Source organism: Nannobrachium achirus (genome assembly GCF_963921795.1).
Source record: "Nannobrachium achirus genome assembly, chromosome: 11".
In the NCBI taxonomy this organism is placed as follows: Eukaryota; Metazoa; Chordata; class Actinopteri; order Myctophiformes; family Myctophidae; genus Nannobrachium; species Nannobrachium achirus.
In genome coordinates this window covers 41477298-41493717 of record NC_137820.1, presented here as the reverse complement: position 1 = coordinate 41493717, position 16420 = coordinate 41477298, and the positions used below count along the sequence as shown (strand labels likewise).

The 16420-nt window shown below is 42.9% G+C and overlaps 1 protein-coding gene across 1 annotated transcript in view; it reads right to left on the bottom strand.

Annotated features, from left to right (window-relative positions):
- pot1 (protection of telomeres 1 homolog) overlaps positions 1 to 16420 on the bottom strand; it is a gene marked incomplete at its 3' end in the record, with an annotated part of 102927 nt that overhangs the window by 42065 nt on the left and 44442 nt on the right. The window contains exons 11-13 of the mRNA XM_080737074.1: positions 1451 to 1650; positions 973 to 1061; positions 90 to 116 (exon numbers count right to left, since the gene is read on the bottom strand). Coding sequence (XP_080593200.1) covers positions 90 to 116; positions 973 to 1061; positions 1451 to 1650 — 316 coding nt within the window. The remainder of the gene's footprint in view (positions 1 to 89; positions 117 to 972; positions 1062 to 1450; positions 1651 to 16420) is intronic.

Below are 16420 nucleotides of genomic sequence, written 5' to 3'. Positions count from 1 at the left end.
ACACATATTGCACAAATTAGGGCATCGGGGCAATTCACCCAAAATATCAAAACAGTTGAATTATTGTGGTTTATTAAATGATTTCATACCTGATGCTATTCCCACTGGACCAGTATCTGAAACAGCAACATGTCACATACAGTAGTGTTAATATACAGACAGTAATAGTTTAACCTTACAAACTTACATTACATATTGTAATATCACTGCTGTCGGGCAAAAAACCCTTATCTCCATATTCTAACGTATTGTGTTTTGTTCGTAAAATTAACACCCTACTTGATCAGACCACAGCGTCACACATAATTATCAAAAATAATTGATCCACAAGCTGTAGGTGAGCTTGTAGATCTGCTAATTTAGCTGTTTTTGAATTTGAATCCTGAAAAGTAACTGTTTTGGACATCTGAAACAGCGACACGTCACATACAGCGGTGTTAATAATATGTTATGAATATACTGTATGTGCAAACAGCAATAGTTTAACCAAAAAACTACTCCATATTGTAATCATGTCAAGTTATAGTGGGTCTGCAACTACATAATATTTTAAAGTTAGGTCCACAGATATAGGGACAACTTCTATGTAAATACTACAATATGATAGCCTGGGTGCCAGCCCGTTCGCTCCGTTCCGCAATTTGTTTTGTCTCTCCGCCTCGCAGTCTGGAAATGATTCAGTTGACTCGTATTTCTGAACGTCCGTTGTGACGTAGCGAGCTGAACAAATCAGAGTAGGGTTAAGGTAGCTACGTCATCAGCCAGCCAATAAACACTGGTGTAATTGTCCCGCCCCGCACCACAGACCAATCGGAAGCCGCGGTGGCTGGAAAGCCGCGTTCTATGTCCCACCTACCCTTGGAGATACAAGGCTTTCCAGACTGTAATGCGGAGACAAAACAAATCTAGGCTAACCATATGAAACAAAACAAATCTGTATCCGTTTCCTTTTTCACTTCCCTCTGCCCTTACCGATAGACTCTGGAGGGGTGCCCCACACCTCTGCCAGGGTCGAGTCACTTAATTCAGATTCATCGTTGTCTGGGAAGGAGTCCAATAACCTACAAACATTACACATGACAGATCATAAGAGTTCAATACCCTACACAGACACACATCACAAGACAGACCATAAAGAGCCTAAAGAACCTGAACACATGAAAGATTATACAAGACGTCATCATCTCTGCCGGGTGGACAGACATGAGAACTGTTTCTTTTCAGGATGCAAATTCGCAAAAGTAGGACATTTATTGTAATCAAATTATTGTCTTAAGAATGCGACAAAAAACTAATATTTTGTTTAAAAAGAAAACAATTTTATTTTGGACGTACAAGGTTTCCACCCGACTGCAAGGACAACCAGGCAGCTGGTGGCAACATGCCACCCTGTTGACTGCATGCTGTAGATCAAAGGGTAAACAAGGAGCAGTGGAACTCCCCGCCGTACCTTTTCATGTCTCGGACCTCAGGGCAGTCGTCTGGGAGGACCTGGATGCCTCTGCCGTAGGTTGTGCCCCCGTGGAGGTGGAACGCCAGGTGACCGGTCACTTCTGGACCGTTGTTGTTGTCCGCGGTGCCGCCCCCGGGCACCTTGCCGGCCCCCTGCAGCTGCCCGTGGAGGTTGTAGATCTTCAGGTAAGCCCCTGGCTGCCCAGGACACAGAGAGAGAGAGAGAGGAAGCGGGATTCAAAGTATGGTCAGAAACATATCGTAAAAAACAAGTTTTGTTTATTTTATAGCGGATCCCCATTAGCTGCCACCGCCCCCCTAGTGGCGAGAGAAAAAGAACCTCTGGGAACTCAGATTGGCTGCCACCTAAATGACAGCTATGTCGTCTTCCTTGGGTCCAAGATATAAATATACATTAACCACAATATAAAACATTATAATCTTAGAGTGTAGCACAAAAAATAACAGAGAGAGACCAACAGGAATACAGCAGATTTAAAATGTAAAATTAAATTGCAGTCAATCCGGTAAGTTAGTTAAGATGTTATTGTATGTTTTGAGTGTACAATAAAGTTTAAGTTTCTTTTTAAAACAAGCCTTTATTAATATCGACATGTAAAAGATTTCATCGTCCTCTTCAATGAATTGCACTTGGAGGTAGAGGTAACGGTGGACTGACGCCACCTCTCTCGCCATGAAATCAACCTCTCGCCCCACAAAGTGACCACCATATGGTGGTCTCTTTAGCTGATCCAGGAGGAATCAGTCAGTCTGAAGTCTCTTTACTCTATTTAGACTGTGTGGCTACGCGTGCGGTTAGGGTTAGAGATAGGGTTAGTAATTAGGGATGTAAAAAAGATTATTCCACAGTACTTTTCGATTAGTACCTGTAATCAATTTCGATCTTGAAATATTTTCAAACATGCACAAAATGTACATAGGACCCACACACACACCATCTTCAACTTGCCAGAAAAACTATTTTTATTTATTAGGAATGCAACGTTTCGGTCAAAGACCTTCTTCAGGCATCTCAATCCTCAATCTCAGATGTGCAGGTCCTATGTACATTTTGTGCATGTTTGAAATTATGTTGCCCCCCGCCTACGCACCCACGCTAAGCTTTGATTAGGTGTGCATAAGACTCTGTTGCCGATTTTGAAATATTAAAATCGATTTTTGTAGACTCCAACGACATATCACTATTCACACACAAGTGATACATATACATATATACAAAAAATCACACCTGTGTGAACTGAGCGGTGGTCGTGGGGGGGTGCCTGTGTGTGTGGGGTGGGTGGGTGTGTGTGTGTGTGTGTGTGTGTGTGTGTGTGTGTGTGTGTGTGTGTGTGTGTGTGTGTGTGTGTGTGTGTGTGTCTGGCCTGGCCTGGCCTGAACAACAGCGCCCCTCCCTTAACATGTGTGGTCAGAAAAGGTACTTCGGGCTACATACAGACACACACGCACGCACACACACACGCACGCATACACACACGGCCACGTATAGGAGACGGTGTAACCACCGCTCAAAAAAGACTATCTTTCATCACTATGTGATGTAGTGAGCAACATGCGGTACCACCATCAAACAGCAGATGGGAGTGTGGCACCAAACCAGTGCCCGGTTCAATGTAAAACATAACAGGGGAGAGGGACTGTCTGCTACAATAAACTTATTTTCTCCGGTGGGGGGTTGGTGTCGTCCTCTCTAGGCTGAGGCTTTTGCCTCTCACGATTTGTCACAGTTAGCCTCAGGCTGACGGAAATATGATCTAATGCTCATCATCTGCCATGTCCCATATATAAGAGCGGGGATTGTGAGGAGAAGAAATGCCTTACATTTTTAAACACTTAAATCCTATATATCGTCTCTGTCGGATGGAAACCTCATGTGTGCGCTTACTTTTCAGGATCCAAATTCAAAAGAAGCAAAAGTAGCAGATCAACAGGCTCAAAACGTGTTGCTTCGTGCCGTGCTTTGTGCTTGTGGATCTGATGTTTTTGTGTGATGCTGTAGGATGATCAACTAGGACGTTATTTTATGAAAAAACACAAAAGGTTAGACTATAGAGATAAGAGGTTTCAGCCCGACATCGAGGATATACTTAAATTGACTGGGGTTACTTGTCTCCTCCTTTCTTTTCTTTTTCCTGCTCTACACCAATGTCTTGGGCTTTGTCATCGCTGTGTCAGGTGACCTAACGCTTACCCCGGAAATAATTGGTGACCCATAAGCTAGAAAAGAGCACTATCCAGGGCAGGAATTTCATGGAGGCCGCGGTCGCCATTGCCCCATAGTTTGGCCTTGTGCCCCTCAAACCAATTCACTGCAGATTAGGTTAACATCCCTAACCCTTAAATTCAACAAATTCTTTCAATGGACTAAAATCTTGTTTTATTTGATGGCCTTCCTGCCCTGGCATTTGGCCTGTTCCCTAAAAAAAAGGCCAAGTGGCCATGCCCCTAAAATGACGCAATTCCAGACCTGGCGCTATTCAACGTCAAAATAAGGATAGGTCGTCAAAGTCGACGGTGGAGTCCTGGACTTCAGTGGTTCTCAAAGTGGATTTCAGGGACTCTCTAGGTTCCTTTATGGAGGTCTAAATTGACCTTTACAAGTCTGTAACTTTGACAGTGTACAAATGGAACCATAATGGACCCTAAAAGGTCCATTTGGTTCCATATGTACACTGTCAAAGTTAAGGGGAAAACTTCAAATGTCAAGTTTGAGAACCACTGCAGTAGCTTATTGAGGTGTTTGCATTTGAGACATTTAGATTGTGTCAAAGGCCATGGCCCACCTAGACACAGGATCTGACATGAATTTTGACCTGAAGGTCAAGATTAAATAAATAGCTCAATGGTAAAAAAAAACACCGGCATGTTCAAATAGAAGAAGAGTAGAAGAAGAAAGTTACATAGTGCTGCTTTAACTTAACCAGGAAATATCTGGTGAAGCAAAGGTGAAACTCGTTAAGATTGAGAAATTTGTTATCCCGAGGGGATTAGCTATACTGGGGGAAGGACTAGCAATGTCATTTTCACCTGCCACAATTCAGTGATTTTGGTCCTTTGTCGGATCAATGTTAATTTGTGATTACTTCAGGGTGCTTGCAGAGTAATTAATCCCGGTGGGAGTAAACAGTTTCTGGGTAAATAACATACTGTTTTTCCAGCAAAAAAAAACAAAACTTTGCATTCTAATTGCGCAAACTAGCTCATCACTGACGGCTGAAAATCTAGCTCTCCTAAAAGCAGAAATGACTGTCCAGTATTTCCTTTTATTTTTCAGCCATTTTGCCCACTGCGTGGTTTATAAAACCAGCTGCTCTCTCACCACTTGTGTTCACAGCGACCATGTTGGCCAGGTGGGTTGCTGTGTTCATAATGATGACAAGACATGTGGAGGGGGAGACGCAGACACATAGTCTAGACCCGAGGTTCCCAAACATTTTAGTTTGAACATTTGTGAAAAGTGTAAAATAATTGTATGTAACACAAATCTCAATATATGGGTCCCTTTCAGATGGGGGTCCGTGACCATGGGGGATGGCAGAGGTTCAGGAGGTAGGTTTGATCCCAGGCTACTGTGTGTTACTGTGTCGAAATAATATACATATGAATTTGGGGATCCCTGACAGGAAGATGTTTGAGAATCACTGCCCTAGAACAGAGTTCCCAAACTTTTCAGGCTTTTTTTGATCCGGTAACGTCAGCGACGTGTCAGGTGACGTCCAGTAGAATCAGAAATAAATAAATAAATAAATACAAATAAATTAGGTGGGGACCCACCTGGGGGTCCCAACCCACCTACAGGTTGAGAACCACCTTTATGCTACAGTCAGATATCTGCCACAGAACATGAGGTTGTCTAAGGCCTTGGACACATATTGTATAAAATTGTGTTGCAGATAAAACCTTTTCATAGATTTCATGTATGATATGTATCAGATCGCGCTGCGAGGCGTTGTGAGCTTGTAGATTGTCTATTTTTAGCTAAACTTCTCCTCAGAATAGGGACGCTGGCTAGTAAAATAGTAGATCTACGAGCTCTGTGATGCGTTGTAAGCTCGTAGATCTGCTACTTCACTAGCTAGCGTCAAGTTTCAAGTGGTTAAATAATCCTATCACACAAATATTCGTCGGCCCCTCAGTAGCAGCTCTGAGGATCCCCTAGGGGGTCCTGGACCCCTTGTTGAAGACGCTTGCTGTACAGAATACCCCCATCAACAATTCAATAATCTCTCGACCATCAAATGTTTCCAATTATTCCACTCTACAGCGTCTCTAGCCCTAAATGAGAATAGCCTCGCAGCCATTTTAATTGTTAGTCGTTAAGGTTCTAGCGGAATCATTTTGAATTTAAGAAGGTTCTCTGCCCTCAAAACAATTGCTCTTCCTTAAAATCAGGACATTCCCAAATTAAGATGCTTCTGTAAATTCCTATCTGCTGCAGAGAAAGACACATTCTTGTTCCCTAAATGCATAATAATGAAAACATTATGTAATGAATGAAGGATCCTAAATGGAGACAGGCAAAAAAAGAAAAGAGTAATGACTACTCTGACTAGATTCTAAGCAACTGGCTGAGCATGTAAACTGCTTTAATGAGGTAAAAACTGACAAGAAGTACCCAGGTCCCTGTGGGGGAGCTATCAAACGGGTCATGTCTTCTTTGTGATCCCAAACTAAGGACACCCAGTCGAGCTAGCTACAGTATGTCAACAACAAGTAATTACCCAGTTGCATCATTAAATACTCATATTAATGTGTGTGTGTGTGTGTGTGTGTGTGTGTGTGTGTGTGTGTGTGTGTGTGTGTGTGTGTGTGTGTGTGTGAGAATCAAACGGTGTCTGTAGCCCACATCTGCCTGACAGCTAAGACACTGGGGCCCATTGTCTCGTTGGTATTAGTGCTGCAAGATTTCAAAGTAAAAAAAGAACAAAAAACTGTAAAATTCAAAGATCGCTCTAGGCCTCTTTAACGAACTGGGGCTTAATAATAAAGAAGCCAACTATTCTACCCATGCCGAGAGAGAGACAACGAAAGAGGGCTCTTTATTTAACAGCAGCTTGCTTTTTTCTTTTTTCTTATTATATAAAAGCTAGGATATGAGACTTTTAGAAAAGTCAGATACGCTGTTATTTAATGGCGAGATCCTTCACCCTGGAAGAAAAGAAAAGTTAAATGATAATCCTCTCAACAGGGAGCAGGGTAAAAATATGGGAAATATGTATGCGTCATTGAGATTAAGCACCTCGATTACAGCTGGAGGCTTGGCGCACATGAGGCTCGCATTGATACCGTCTTAAATAAATAAATCTACTGTATAATTAAATATACCCTGCTGCCAGCAGTATCTTCGGGCATTAGAATTGCTGTACACGATGCCACTATTGGCGTAGTATACATTCCCTTCTTGTACAGCCAACAAATGAGCATTTGTGACGGGCATGCTGTAAAGACAGGCACATCTTAAAAATATGTATATTCCCGAACACAGACAGATGCTCATAAAACTGTCAGGCAGTAGTTTTGTCAGGCTATTATTGCAGTCGCTGGAGGTCCAGCGTTCGGATGGTAAATGTGGTAAATCTCTCTCACTCTCCTTTCAAGATTTCCCAGTCTCACCATGGCTCTCCATGAATAAAAGATAGCAGTACATGAGGCTGTCCTTGAGTCAAACAGCACAGATTAAAGTCCCTGACCACGATGGGTAATCATACATTGGCCAAAAGGCCGCTGGTCAATGTTTCACAGAATCACATCCTTCTGGCTATAGTGTATAGAACACTGATTTGTAACTATGACCCCAAGTTGAAATGAGCACACTTTTACAAAATATTATCTCATAATTCTATCTGTTTACATTTTTGGGAAATGAGTTTTATTTTTATTCTTGGTCTAACTTGAATTAAGAATCAGTTTACTGATAGACATGATGTGCACACAAAAACAAAGTGCTGTTATCTAAAACTGTACGGGCGACTAAAAGATAAAAGGCACATACACTAGTGGTTCTCAAAGTGGGGTACGACGAATTTCCAGGGGGTCCCCAGATAAATGTTAGTTAAGAACCAAATGTACTGTTATGTTAGTCCTAACTCTAAAGTGTACAAAGGGAACCGAATGATTTGGTTCCATTTGTACACTAATGCAGGGGTTCTCAAAGGGCCTGATGTAGATGTATCAGCTATTTTCAAAATAAATTCTTGAAATATTTTTGATATTTTTAACGTCACAGATCTTGGCACGAAACCTTTTCAGATGGGGGTCCGAGCCCAAATATACTGTTATTAAAGGAGACATCCAGACCAAAACACATATAGGGTTAAATCTGCCTTTTATCATACCCCTTCATACCTGCTTTAGTCGATTTTTTTCATAGCTGCCCCTGTTGCTAGATTTCGGCTGCCCCTGTTGCTAGATTTCGCGGGCTCTCTCATAACTAACACAGTGGATTGTCCTTAGGCTAGTGCGGTCATTTCTTGAGCTTCAAAGTTTGTATTTTTTTATTGGATTGTGTTTACACAACGTCCTGAGATGAACCACACCGCTGTTTTGACCTCACAGGCACCCTTACTTGTCAAACAGACCCCTCCCTCCCTCCCTTTCTAGCCTCTCCTCTCCCTGCTCTGGTGCAGAGCAGAAGCCGTTTGACAAGTAAGGGTGCCTGTGAGGTCAAAACAGCAGTTTGGTTGATCTCAGGACGTTGTGTAAACACAATCCAATAAAAAAATACTAACTTTGAAGCTAAAGAAATGACCGCACTAGCCTAAGGACAATCCACTGTGTTAGTTATGAGAGAGCCTGCGAAATCTAGCAACAGGGGCAGCCGAAATCTAGCAACAGGGGCAGCTATGAAAAAAATCGACTAAAGCAGGTATGAAGGGGTATGATAAAAGGCAGATTTAACCCTATATATGTTTTGGTCTGGATGACTCCTTTAATTTAGGGGTCCTTGACATGAATACGTTTGAGAACCACTGACATACACTGTGTTGGGGGGAGCCCTAAAAATCTACTCATGCGGACAATGTAATGAAGCATGAGTGATGATGCCTCTCTCTCCTTACTCTTTGAGTGTTTGTGGCCACACGCACAATTGCCTTCTTAAGTGCAATGAAAGATGGCAGCTTGTAATTTTTGGAAGGTTTTTAGCCTCCGGCATTAATCTCATGTTCATCCTGTGCGGTCGGTCAGTGTTCAATAAGCAGGAAAATAAAAGGGCAGCAGAGAATGACGAGGCGTGGGTGGGCACAGCTCTCGCATCAAGTTAGTGTACGACATGAAGCATAACCTCTGAAAATGCAAATCACTGAAGTTTCATGGCCAGTGCTTTCTAGGGCCAGGAGTTACAGTATGCAACACTGGGCACAGCCACATATTCATGGACCAAAGCAAAAACAAATCTCACTACTGACATTTTTGTTTTTGTAAGGCCACGTTCCAATCTGGGATTTGTGAAACAGAGTGAAAGGACTCCCCCCACTAGCACTCCATTTCCTACACAAAATGGAGATCTGCAGAGATCTCATTATATGGGCATAAAATGGACGCAGACAGACAGATACAGATATCTCCAAGGTTCGGAATCTCCGTATGCGGAGCTGATGTCTGACATCAGGCTGTTTCTGGAGGAACCGGAGCAAGCGTTGACTCATTGTGACATCACTTCTGCTGACTCATTCTGACATCACTCCTGTGCAAATAGTATGCAGAGCTGATGTCTGACATCAGGGTTTTCCGGAACGGGCATAAAAGGCTCTGACATCACGTATGCCACATGAGTCAACACAGACTTCGGCACGCGCGTTCCCCGCCGCAGCAGGTAGTGCAGTGCCCGGCCTCGACCCGACACGCGGTTTTCCATAACCAGCACGAAAGGTTCGGAATCTCCGTATGCGGAGCTGATGTTTGACACCAGGGTTTTACGGAACCAGCACTGTGTTGGCCGGCCCCCGACTAGACGTTCGGGCGGCCGAAAATGAGAATGTTAGGGTACCCCCTTATGCCCATATATGGAGATCCACAGGCATCAAACCAAGGCCCTAACTCACCAAGGCCCTGCTTGGCATTACGTGCGTTTTATGCCCATATATGGAGATTCCTATATTATCAATATTAAGGACATTATTAAGGATATTATGTTATCAATATTAAGGACATATATGGGCGGCGTGTTCCTCCCTCCGTGTCATCAGCGCCCAAACCCTAAGGTGGGGTTGGCGATAGGGCCTTTCTGTGTGGAGTTTGCATGTTCTCCCCGTGTCTCCTAGGGTTGATACCCACACAAAAACATGAACAAACTCCCCCCAGAATGACAACAACTAGAATCGTCAGAGAAACGCTGTGGTTGGCCAGATAATAATAATAATAATAATACATTTTATTTGTAACGCACTTTACATTTGACAGCAAACCTCAAAGTGCTACAGTACAGATAAAATAAAAACAGCATAAGAAAAACGTTGGCAAAAGGCAATCAAAGCAAGTTAAAACAAGTTATGTTGGCCAAGAATTGGCGTGACCTCGCCCTTTAGGGCGAGGTCGCATGTCACCCTGAGGTCGCAAGTCACCCTGAGGTCGCAAGTCACCCTGAGGTGTCTTACTAGTATATATACTGTATGTCCGGTTAGCTTAGTCGGCAGAGCACCCAATTATGGAACACAAGGTTCCAGGTTAATCCTGTGAACTAACTCAGCGTACAGTATCGTAGCGTGGCTTGGATGCGGCAAGACGTGCAGGATCTTGGAACTGATGGTGGGTGTTGCGCGCAACCTCAGCAATCCAAGCAATCCATCTCACAGGAGTCTAGTGCACTGAAACAGGGATAGACTCCTGCGTTGCCGAAAATAAGCCACTCTGACTTACAACACTCGGTTCAGTTGAAAATGTCATTTTCAGAATGACAGTCGTTTCTGTCGGGTGGAAACCTCATATGTCCAAAACTGTTACTTTTCAAGATTCAAATTCAAAAACAGTAAAGTAGCAGATCTACAAGCTTGAAACGCGGCTTGCAGATCTGCTACTATTGATGCTTCTGTGTGATGCTGTAATATGATCAAGTAGGGCGTTGATTTACAAAAAAAAAAAAGAAAAGAAAAACACCACCAAAGAATACGGAGATAAGAGATTTCTGCCCAACAGCAATGAAGTAGCGGTTGTTTCGAAAGCCTCGCACAACAAAGTTGAAACTGGGAGAAGTGCAGGCTCAGCAATAAGCGGACAATGGGAGGGAGTGTGCCATGTACAGTACAGGTGAGCAGGTAAACATCTGCTTCGGTTGTTTTTCTGCTGATGGAGAGAGAGAGGCCAGGACTGCAGGAGGTGGGAGGAAGGTAAATGGATAATTGAGGAACGGTGGAGTCAGGAGAAATTTACAACAAGATGTTGTTGAGATACAAGGGCCAGGGGGTTAGATAAGACAGGGAGGGAGAATTGGGAAACATGCTCGTGGGAGGCTCGACCGAGGGATGAAGATGTAAGACTGTGCTAGATTCCTGCATCGGTCTTTATTTTGGTGCCAAAAGTTTTCAGAAAAACTGTGGACAACAATGTCATGGGTTCAATCCTGGGCACTGCCAACTCAGCACATGGGTAGCATAGTTTGGGTGCAGCAAGCCATGAGGTAAGTACTGTGTGCTGATGGTACAGTACAGTAGGTACCTCAGCATTTCCCATGGGGAAATGCATTGTAACTGCATAGACTCTGACAATAACTTTGGCCAAAATGCAAAACCTTTCTGAAAATGTTTTGGATTTCACTTGAAATGAGGAGTCAAGATCGTTCTTCCGCTCATTTTGTAAAAAAAGAAATGTCATGTGACTAGAACATGACATTTGACAGGTTTGCAAAAGTGGCAAAATGATGAAGGCGAAGCTCAAAACCTCCTATCTGCTGATTGCTGATGATTTTGTCAGGTGGGGAAACTTTTACCACACCAAGAGGGTGAGTTGATAAAAAAAATGTAATGGTAATACTTGTAACAGACCTGTAGAACTTCTTGATCTCAAAAGAAGCATAATTAAGTGCTGTAAAACGTGTTATTTAACAACAAAAAAATCTAACTATCGAACTATTTCTAGGTAAAAACCTCCTATCTGCATGAGGTTTTTACCTAGAAATAGTAGATAGAAGGTTTTGGTGTTGAACACACATTTTTCTTTTTCATTTTCCCAACAAAGTGAATTATTCAGATAGGAGGTTTTGCATTTTGACCATTGAAATAAACTAATCATCTGGGGACCCCCCCCCCCCCCCCCAAAAAAAAGATCTGACCCCAGTTCCCCGCTAACCATTCTAGGTGAATGGTTAGCAGGGAAGCCTCTTTGGCACTGCAGCACTATTGTAGCAACATGCGTAGCGGAGTCCATGCTGACATCAGTCAGGGCGTTTCTACAATCAACTTGCGGCCAGCAGACTGTAGCCGAAAGCCAGGGAAACCCAGCTGTGTGCTGCAGCCTAGAGGCAATGGTGTGTGATTCTACATTCAGAACACTGACCGAGTTATAGCATGACTGGATATGGAATTTAACCGTTTCAAATGTGCCTGTGTGTGCGTGTGAGTGCACGCGTGTATGAGAGAGTGTCCATGTGTGGTTGCAATACTTTAGGACCAAAGGTGACGATTTTCCTGGTCCTCACCAAATAAATGAATGTTTTTGGTTCAATATACAGTAGGTGGGAGAAGAGATGGAGATTTTACACAATTGTGTACTGGTGTCATTTACAAAAAAATTGAAGATTGAAGAGATCAACGGGTCACACTGCGAGCTTCTACAGTAGATCTTATATTTTCGTCTTAGGGTTATGGTTAAAAATGGCAAAAAAGGAGTTCTGGAATCAAAACCAGGGGCTTCTGTCGCCTAACAGCTACTGTAAAAGGTCCTGGGTTCGATTCCCGCTGGGGATACTGTGGGCGCTGTGGGCGTGTTCTCTCCTCCACATCATCAGTGCCCATACCCTAGGTGGGATCGGCAAAAGGGCCTTTCTGTGTAGAGTTTGCATGTGCTCACCTGTGTCAAAAAATGCATGTAGTAATACTGGTCTCTATACTGCCTCCCCCTGGCCAGCTGGGGCGCCTGATGGAGGGGAAAGGAACTGGTTGGAATAATGTGTTCCTTCAACGCGCTACGTCCTAACAGGGAAACTCCCCCCTGTCAGGTGAAAAGAAGCGGATTGGTCTATTCATGCATTGAAGGAAGCATGAAGTCAGTCTGTTGCTCCCCCATGGTAGAGGGAGTGTAGCGCCCAGTGTAGCATGTGCGTACCACACTGTGATGGATTGCAATACTTAACTTCGTCCCCCTACCTCACTGTTCTTCCTCCCCTCTCCCTCCCTCCGTGTGTGTGTGTGTGTGTGTGTGTGTGTGTGTGTGTGTGTGTGTGTGTGTGTGTGTGTGTGTGTGTGTGTGTGTGTGTGTGTGTGTGTGTGTGTGTGTGTGTGTCTCTCTCTCTATCTGTTCTTCTCACTCTGTCCACATCTCTCCCCCTCGCCCTCCTAATATCCTCCCTTTCTTCTCAACTAGTTTTTTTCTTTATCCGGACACATGACTTCAGAGGAGATTGATAAATGGGAAGGGGGGGTGGTTAACGTGCGCATTATGTGAAATGTCTCTGTGAGGGTTATGTGAAACGTGCATGTGTTTCGTGCCTGCGTGCGTCAGCCATCACGTAACAGTTGCTTTTATTAACCATCCAATCAGAATCACAGTGTGAAGCAACCTGTCCATTGCGAAGCCATCCAATCACAACAGCTGTCGCAAACCATTCAACCAGAATCACCGTTTCTAAAATAAAATAAGTAATAGTGTGTATTTATGAAGCTTTGTAATAACTCAAGGATGCAGTCATCATACAGTTACACAGGGATTTTCAACAGGGGGTCTGGGACCCCTAGGGGCTCCTCCAAATCTTTGAGTGATAGAAGCTTTTTTTCTCCTTTAACCACTTGAACCCTAGCGTCCATATTCTGAGAACTTTAGCCAAAAATAGCAGATCTACAAGCTCACAACGCCTCGCGCTGCGAGTGAGCTTGTAGATCGGCAATTTTCGGCAAAGAGGTTTGGTGTAGAGGGGAAAAAGTGCAAGTTCAAGTACAGAGTGAAAGGTCAAGTTTATTAAGTATTGACGGTTCAAGTGGTTAAATATATGAAAACACAAATTGACATGAATCCAAAATACATTGATGATTGTGCTGTCAAACGATGAAACTATACGGAATATATTAACCCTGCTTCATCTCTCTCTCAGCTAAGGGGTCCTTGGCCTGAAAACGTTGAAGACCCCGGCAGTAACAACATATAAGTCCACAATGTGCTATAATAATTCTTATTTTCTACATGATTGGTAGCACATTAGCTGCATTTACATGGACACTTTTAATCTGATAAAAAAAATAATCAGATTAAAATTCTCCATGTATACACCTAAATAAATCTGATTAAATCCAACCTGATTTAAATTCTAATCAGGTGCAGAGGGGTGGTCTAGACCTTTTTACAACCTGATCAAACACCAGATCAGATTGATCTCATCCCATGTAAACACTTCAATCAAAGAAGATCCAAGATCCAAAACCTTCAATCAGATGTATTTTAATCAGATTGGAAGAAAGGTGACCATGTTGTAAATGCAGCTATTGTAAACTTAAGTCTACATCACTATGATCAGACTGGCAAAATGACAGATCACCAAAAATGGTGATTCATAACCACTTACAAATCTCTCTATGATCTTATGCTGTCATAGCACAGTTATAGTACATTATAAGTTCAAACAAAGTGTCACCACTTGAACTCTCTATAATCACGACACCAAGCGAATGAAATGGCTTATGAATTAGATTGAGGCTGTGGTGTCCCCTCCAGTAACCTCCCACAATGCTTCGGGGCAAGTCTTTTCATGATTTCTGAACGGTAACTTAATAACTACAACATGGAACGTGTCCTCTTCTTAACCTCAGCCCAGAAGGAGAGATTACGAATAAAAAAATATATATATATTGAAAGAAAGAAATTCTGAAAGTAAATTAATTTGAGAATGTATAATGATGTGATTTGATTTGAGTGTGTGTGTGTGTGTGTGTGTGTGTGTGTGTGTGTGTGTGTGTGTGTGTGTGTGTGTGTGTGTGTGTGTGTGTGTGTGTGTGTGTGTGTGTGAAGAATAATGAGTCAGACCTTTAATCGCTGTCGTCACATGGCTCATGGGGACAGAAATCAAAGTGACACGAAGAGCAAAATGAATCCCTGCTTGGCTGCACGGAGGCCAGGGCTTTGACTAACACTGTGATGCCACGCGACAGGCAGTCACATGAAAGGACAATTAAAAACACTGCACCGTGTTTGGCAAACTGTTTCCTATGAGGCCACTTTGGGACACAGACACGGACACGTACGCACACAGCCAGTGGGGTGTCTAAGCTTCAGACCTCCCAACAAAAAAAAATCACACCCGTGTGAAGTGGAGCTGTGTGTGTGTGTGTGTGTGTGTGTGTGTGTGTGTGTGTGTGTGTGTGTGTGTGTGTGTGGATCATGTGTACCGATTTTTGTGACATTTGAAGAAAATATGTAGGAAAAGGAGCAAAAAGTGTGTTTTGGAGAAAATTCAAGATGGCGGAAAATCTATCATGGCGCAAATGGGCGTGGCCTATATGGGGAGATGCGTCATGACCCAAGGAATCCAGGGAAAAAATATTTTTAATTTTCCGACCTACGGTTCAAGAGTTACAGGCCAAAACGTAAAGTGGGGTGTTATGGCGCCACCATGCGGCCAAATGACACAATTATTTTTTATTTAATCCTTGAAATCATTATGAACCTCCTCTCCAAGTCTTGAAACTCTAGCCCCTATGGTTTGCGAGAGACAAATAATTGAATGTGAGTTTTTGCGATTCCCATTATAAGTCAATGGGGAAAATTAATTCACTAATAAATTAATATCAATTAAACTATAGAACCTTTCTCTTAGAAAAGTAATAGCCCACGATTCCCGAGTAAGCCGTTCGATTTGACATATGGCGCGAGTGTGTGGTGGCAAAACTGTGGGACTAGTGGCGTGCCGAAGTTTAGGAAGTTCAGGCTACATACAGACACACACACAGACAGACACACAGACAGACCCACACGGCCACGTATAGGGAGCCTGTGCTTCACACAGCTCCAAAAACTGATACGACTACTTCTCTGCCTTAAAGGTGATGCACCATGAAATTTCACTTTTCCTATTTAAAAACCTTTTTTTGGGGTCCCACTAGCACCTTCTATCCTCACAAAGTCCCATTTCTGACCGTTGTGTCTTTCTCTGGTTTTGAGAAGGCGAAGGTTAAAAGTATCTCACGGGTTCTCAAAACAGGCTATACAGATTTGCTGTCGATTGTGACGTCATCTGCCAATTGTGACGTCATCACACAAAAAATAAAATAAAATAAAAACTTTTTTTCAAAAAAATCTTTTTTTTTTTCAAAACAGATTTTTTTTTTGGGGGGGGGGGGGGTGGCGCAGTTCAGGCCAAAGGTGGTACTGCAGCTGAAATGCTCTGAGAGCCATTCAAAAATGAGAGGCTCTCTATTCAGGAGTGGTAATTTAGCCTCAAACCTTTTGAAAAACGTTTTTGGGACATAAACAATATGACATAAATACTTTTTAAATGCATGGTGTATCACCTTTAAATCCATGACCCACCTAATTGCAATGCTTTGCTATACTGGGATGGCTCCCGGTAGAAGGCAAGGTTAATCAAAATATCAATGGGATCTGCATTTAAGATGGTCAATGTATACGTTTTTGGTCAATCAATCAAAAAAGAAGGGGGAAAAAAAGGCTCAGGAGGATGAGAGGTCCCTGGTTCCCCCTGGTTAGTGGCAAAGTGTCCTTGAGCAAGAAACTAAACCCCTAACTGCTCCTGATGAACTGGCTGGTATTTGGTGCCATGCAAGGTTTCATCTTACGTTGGTCTGTGAAT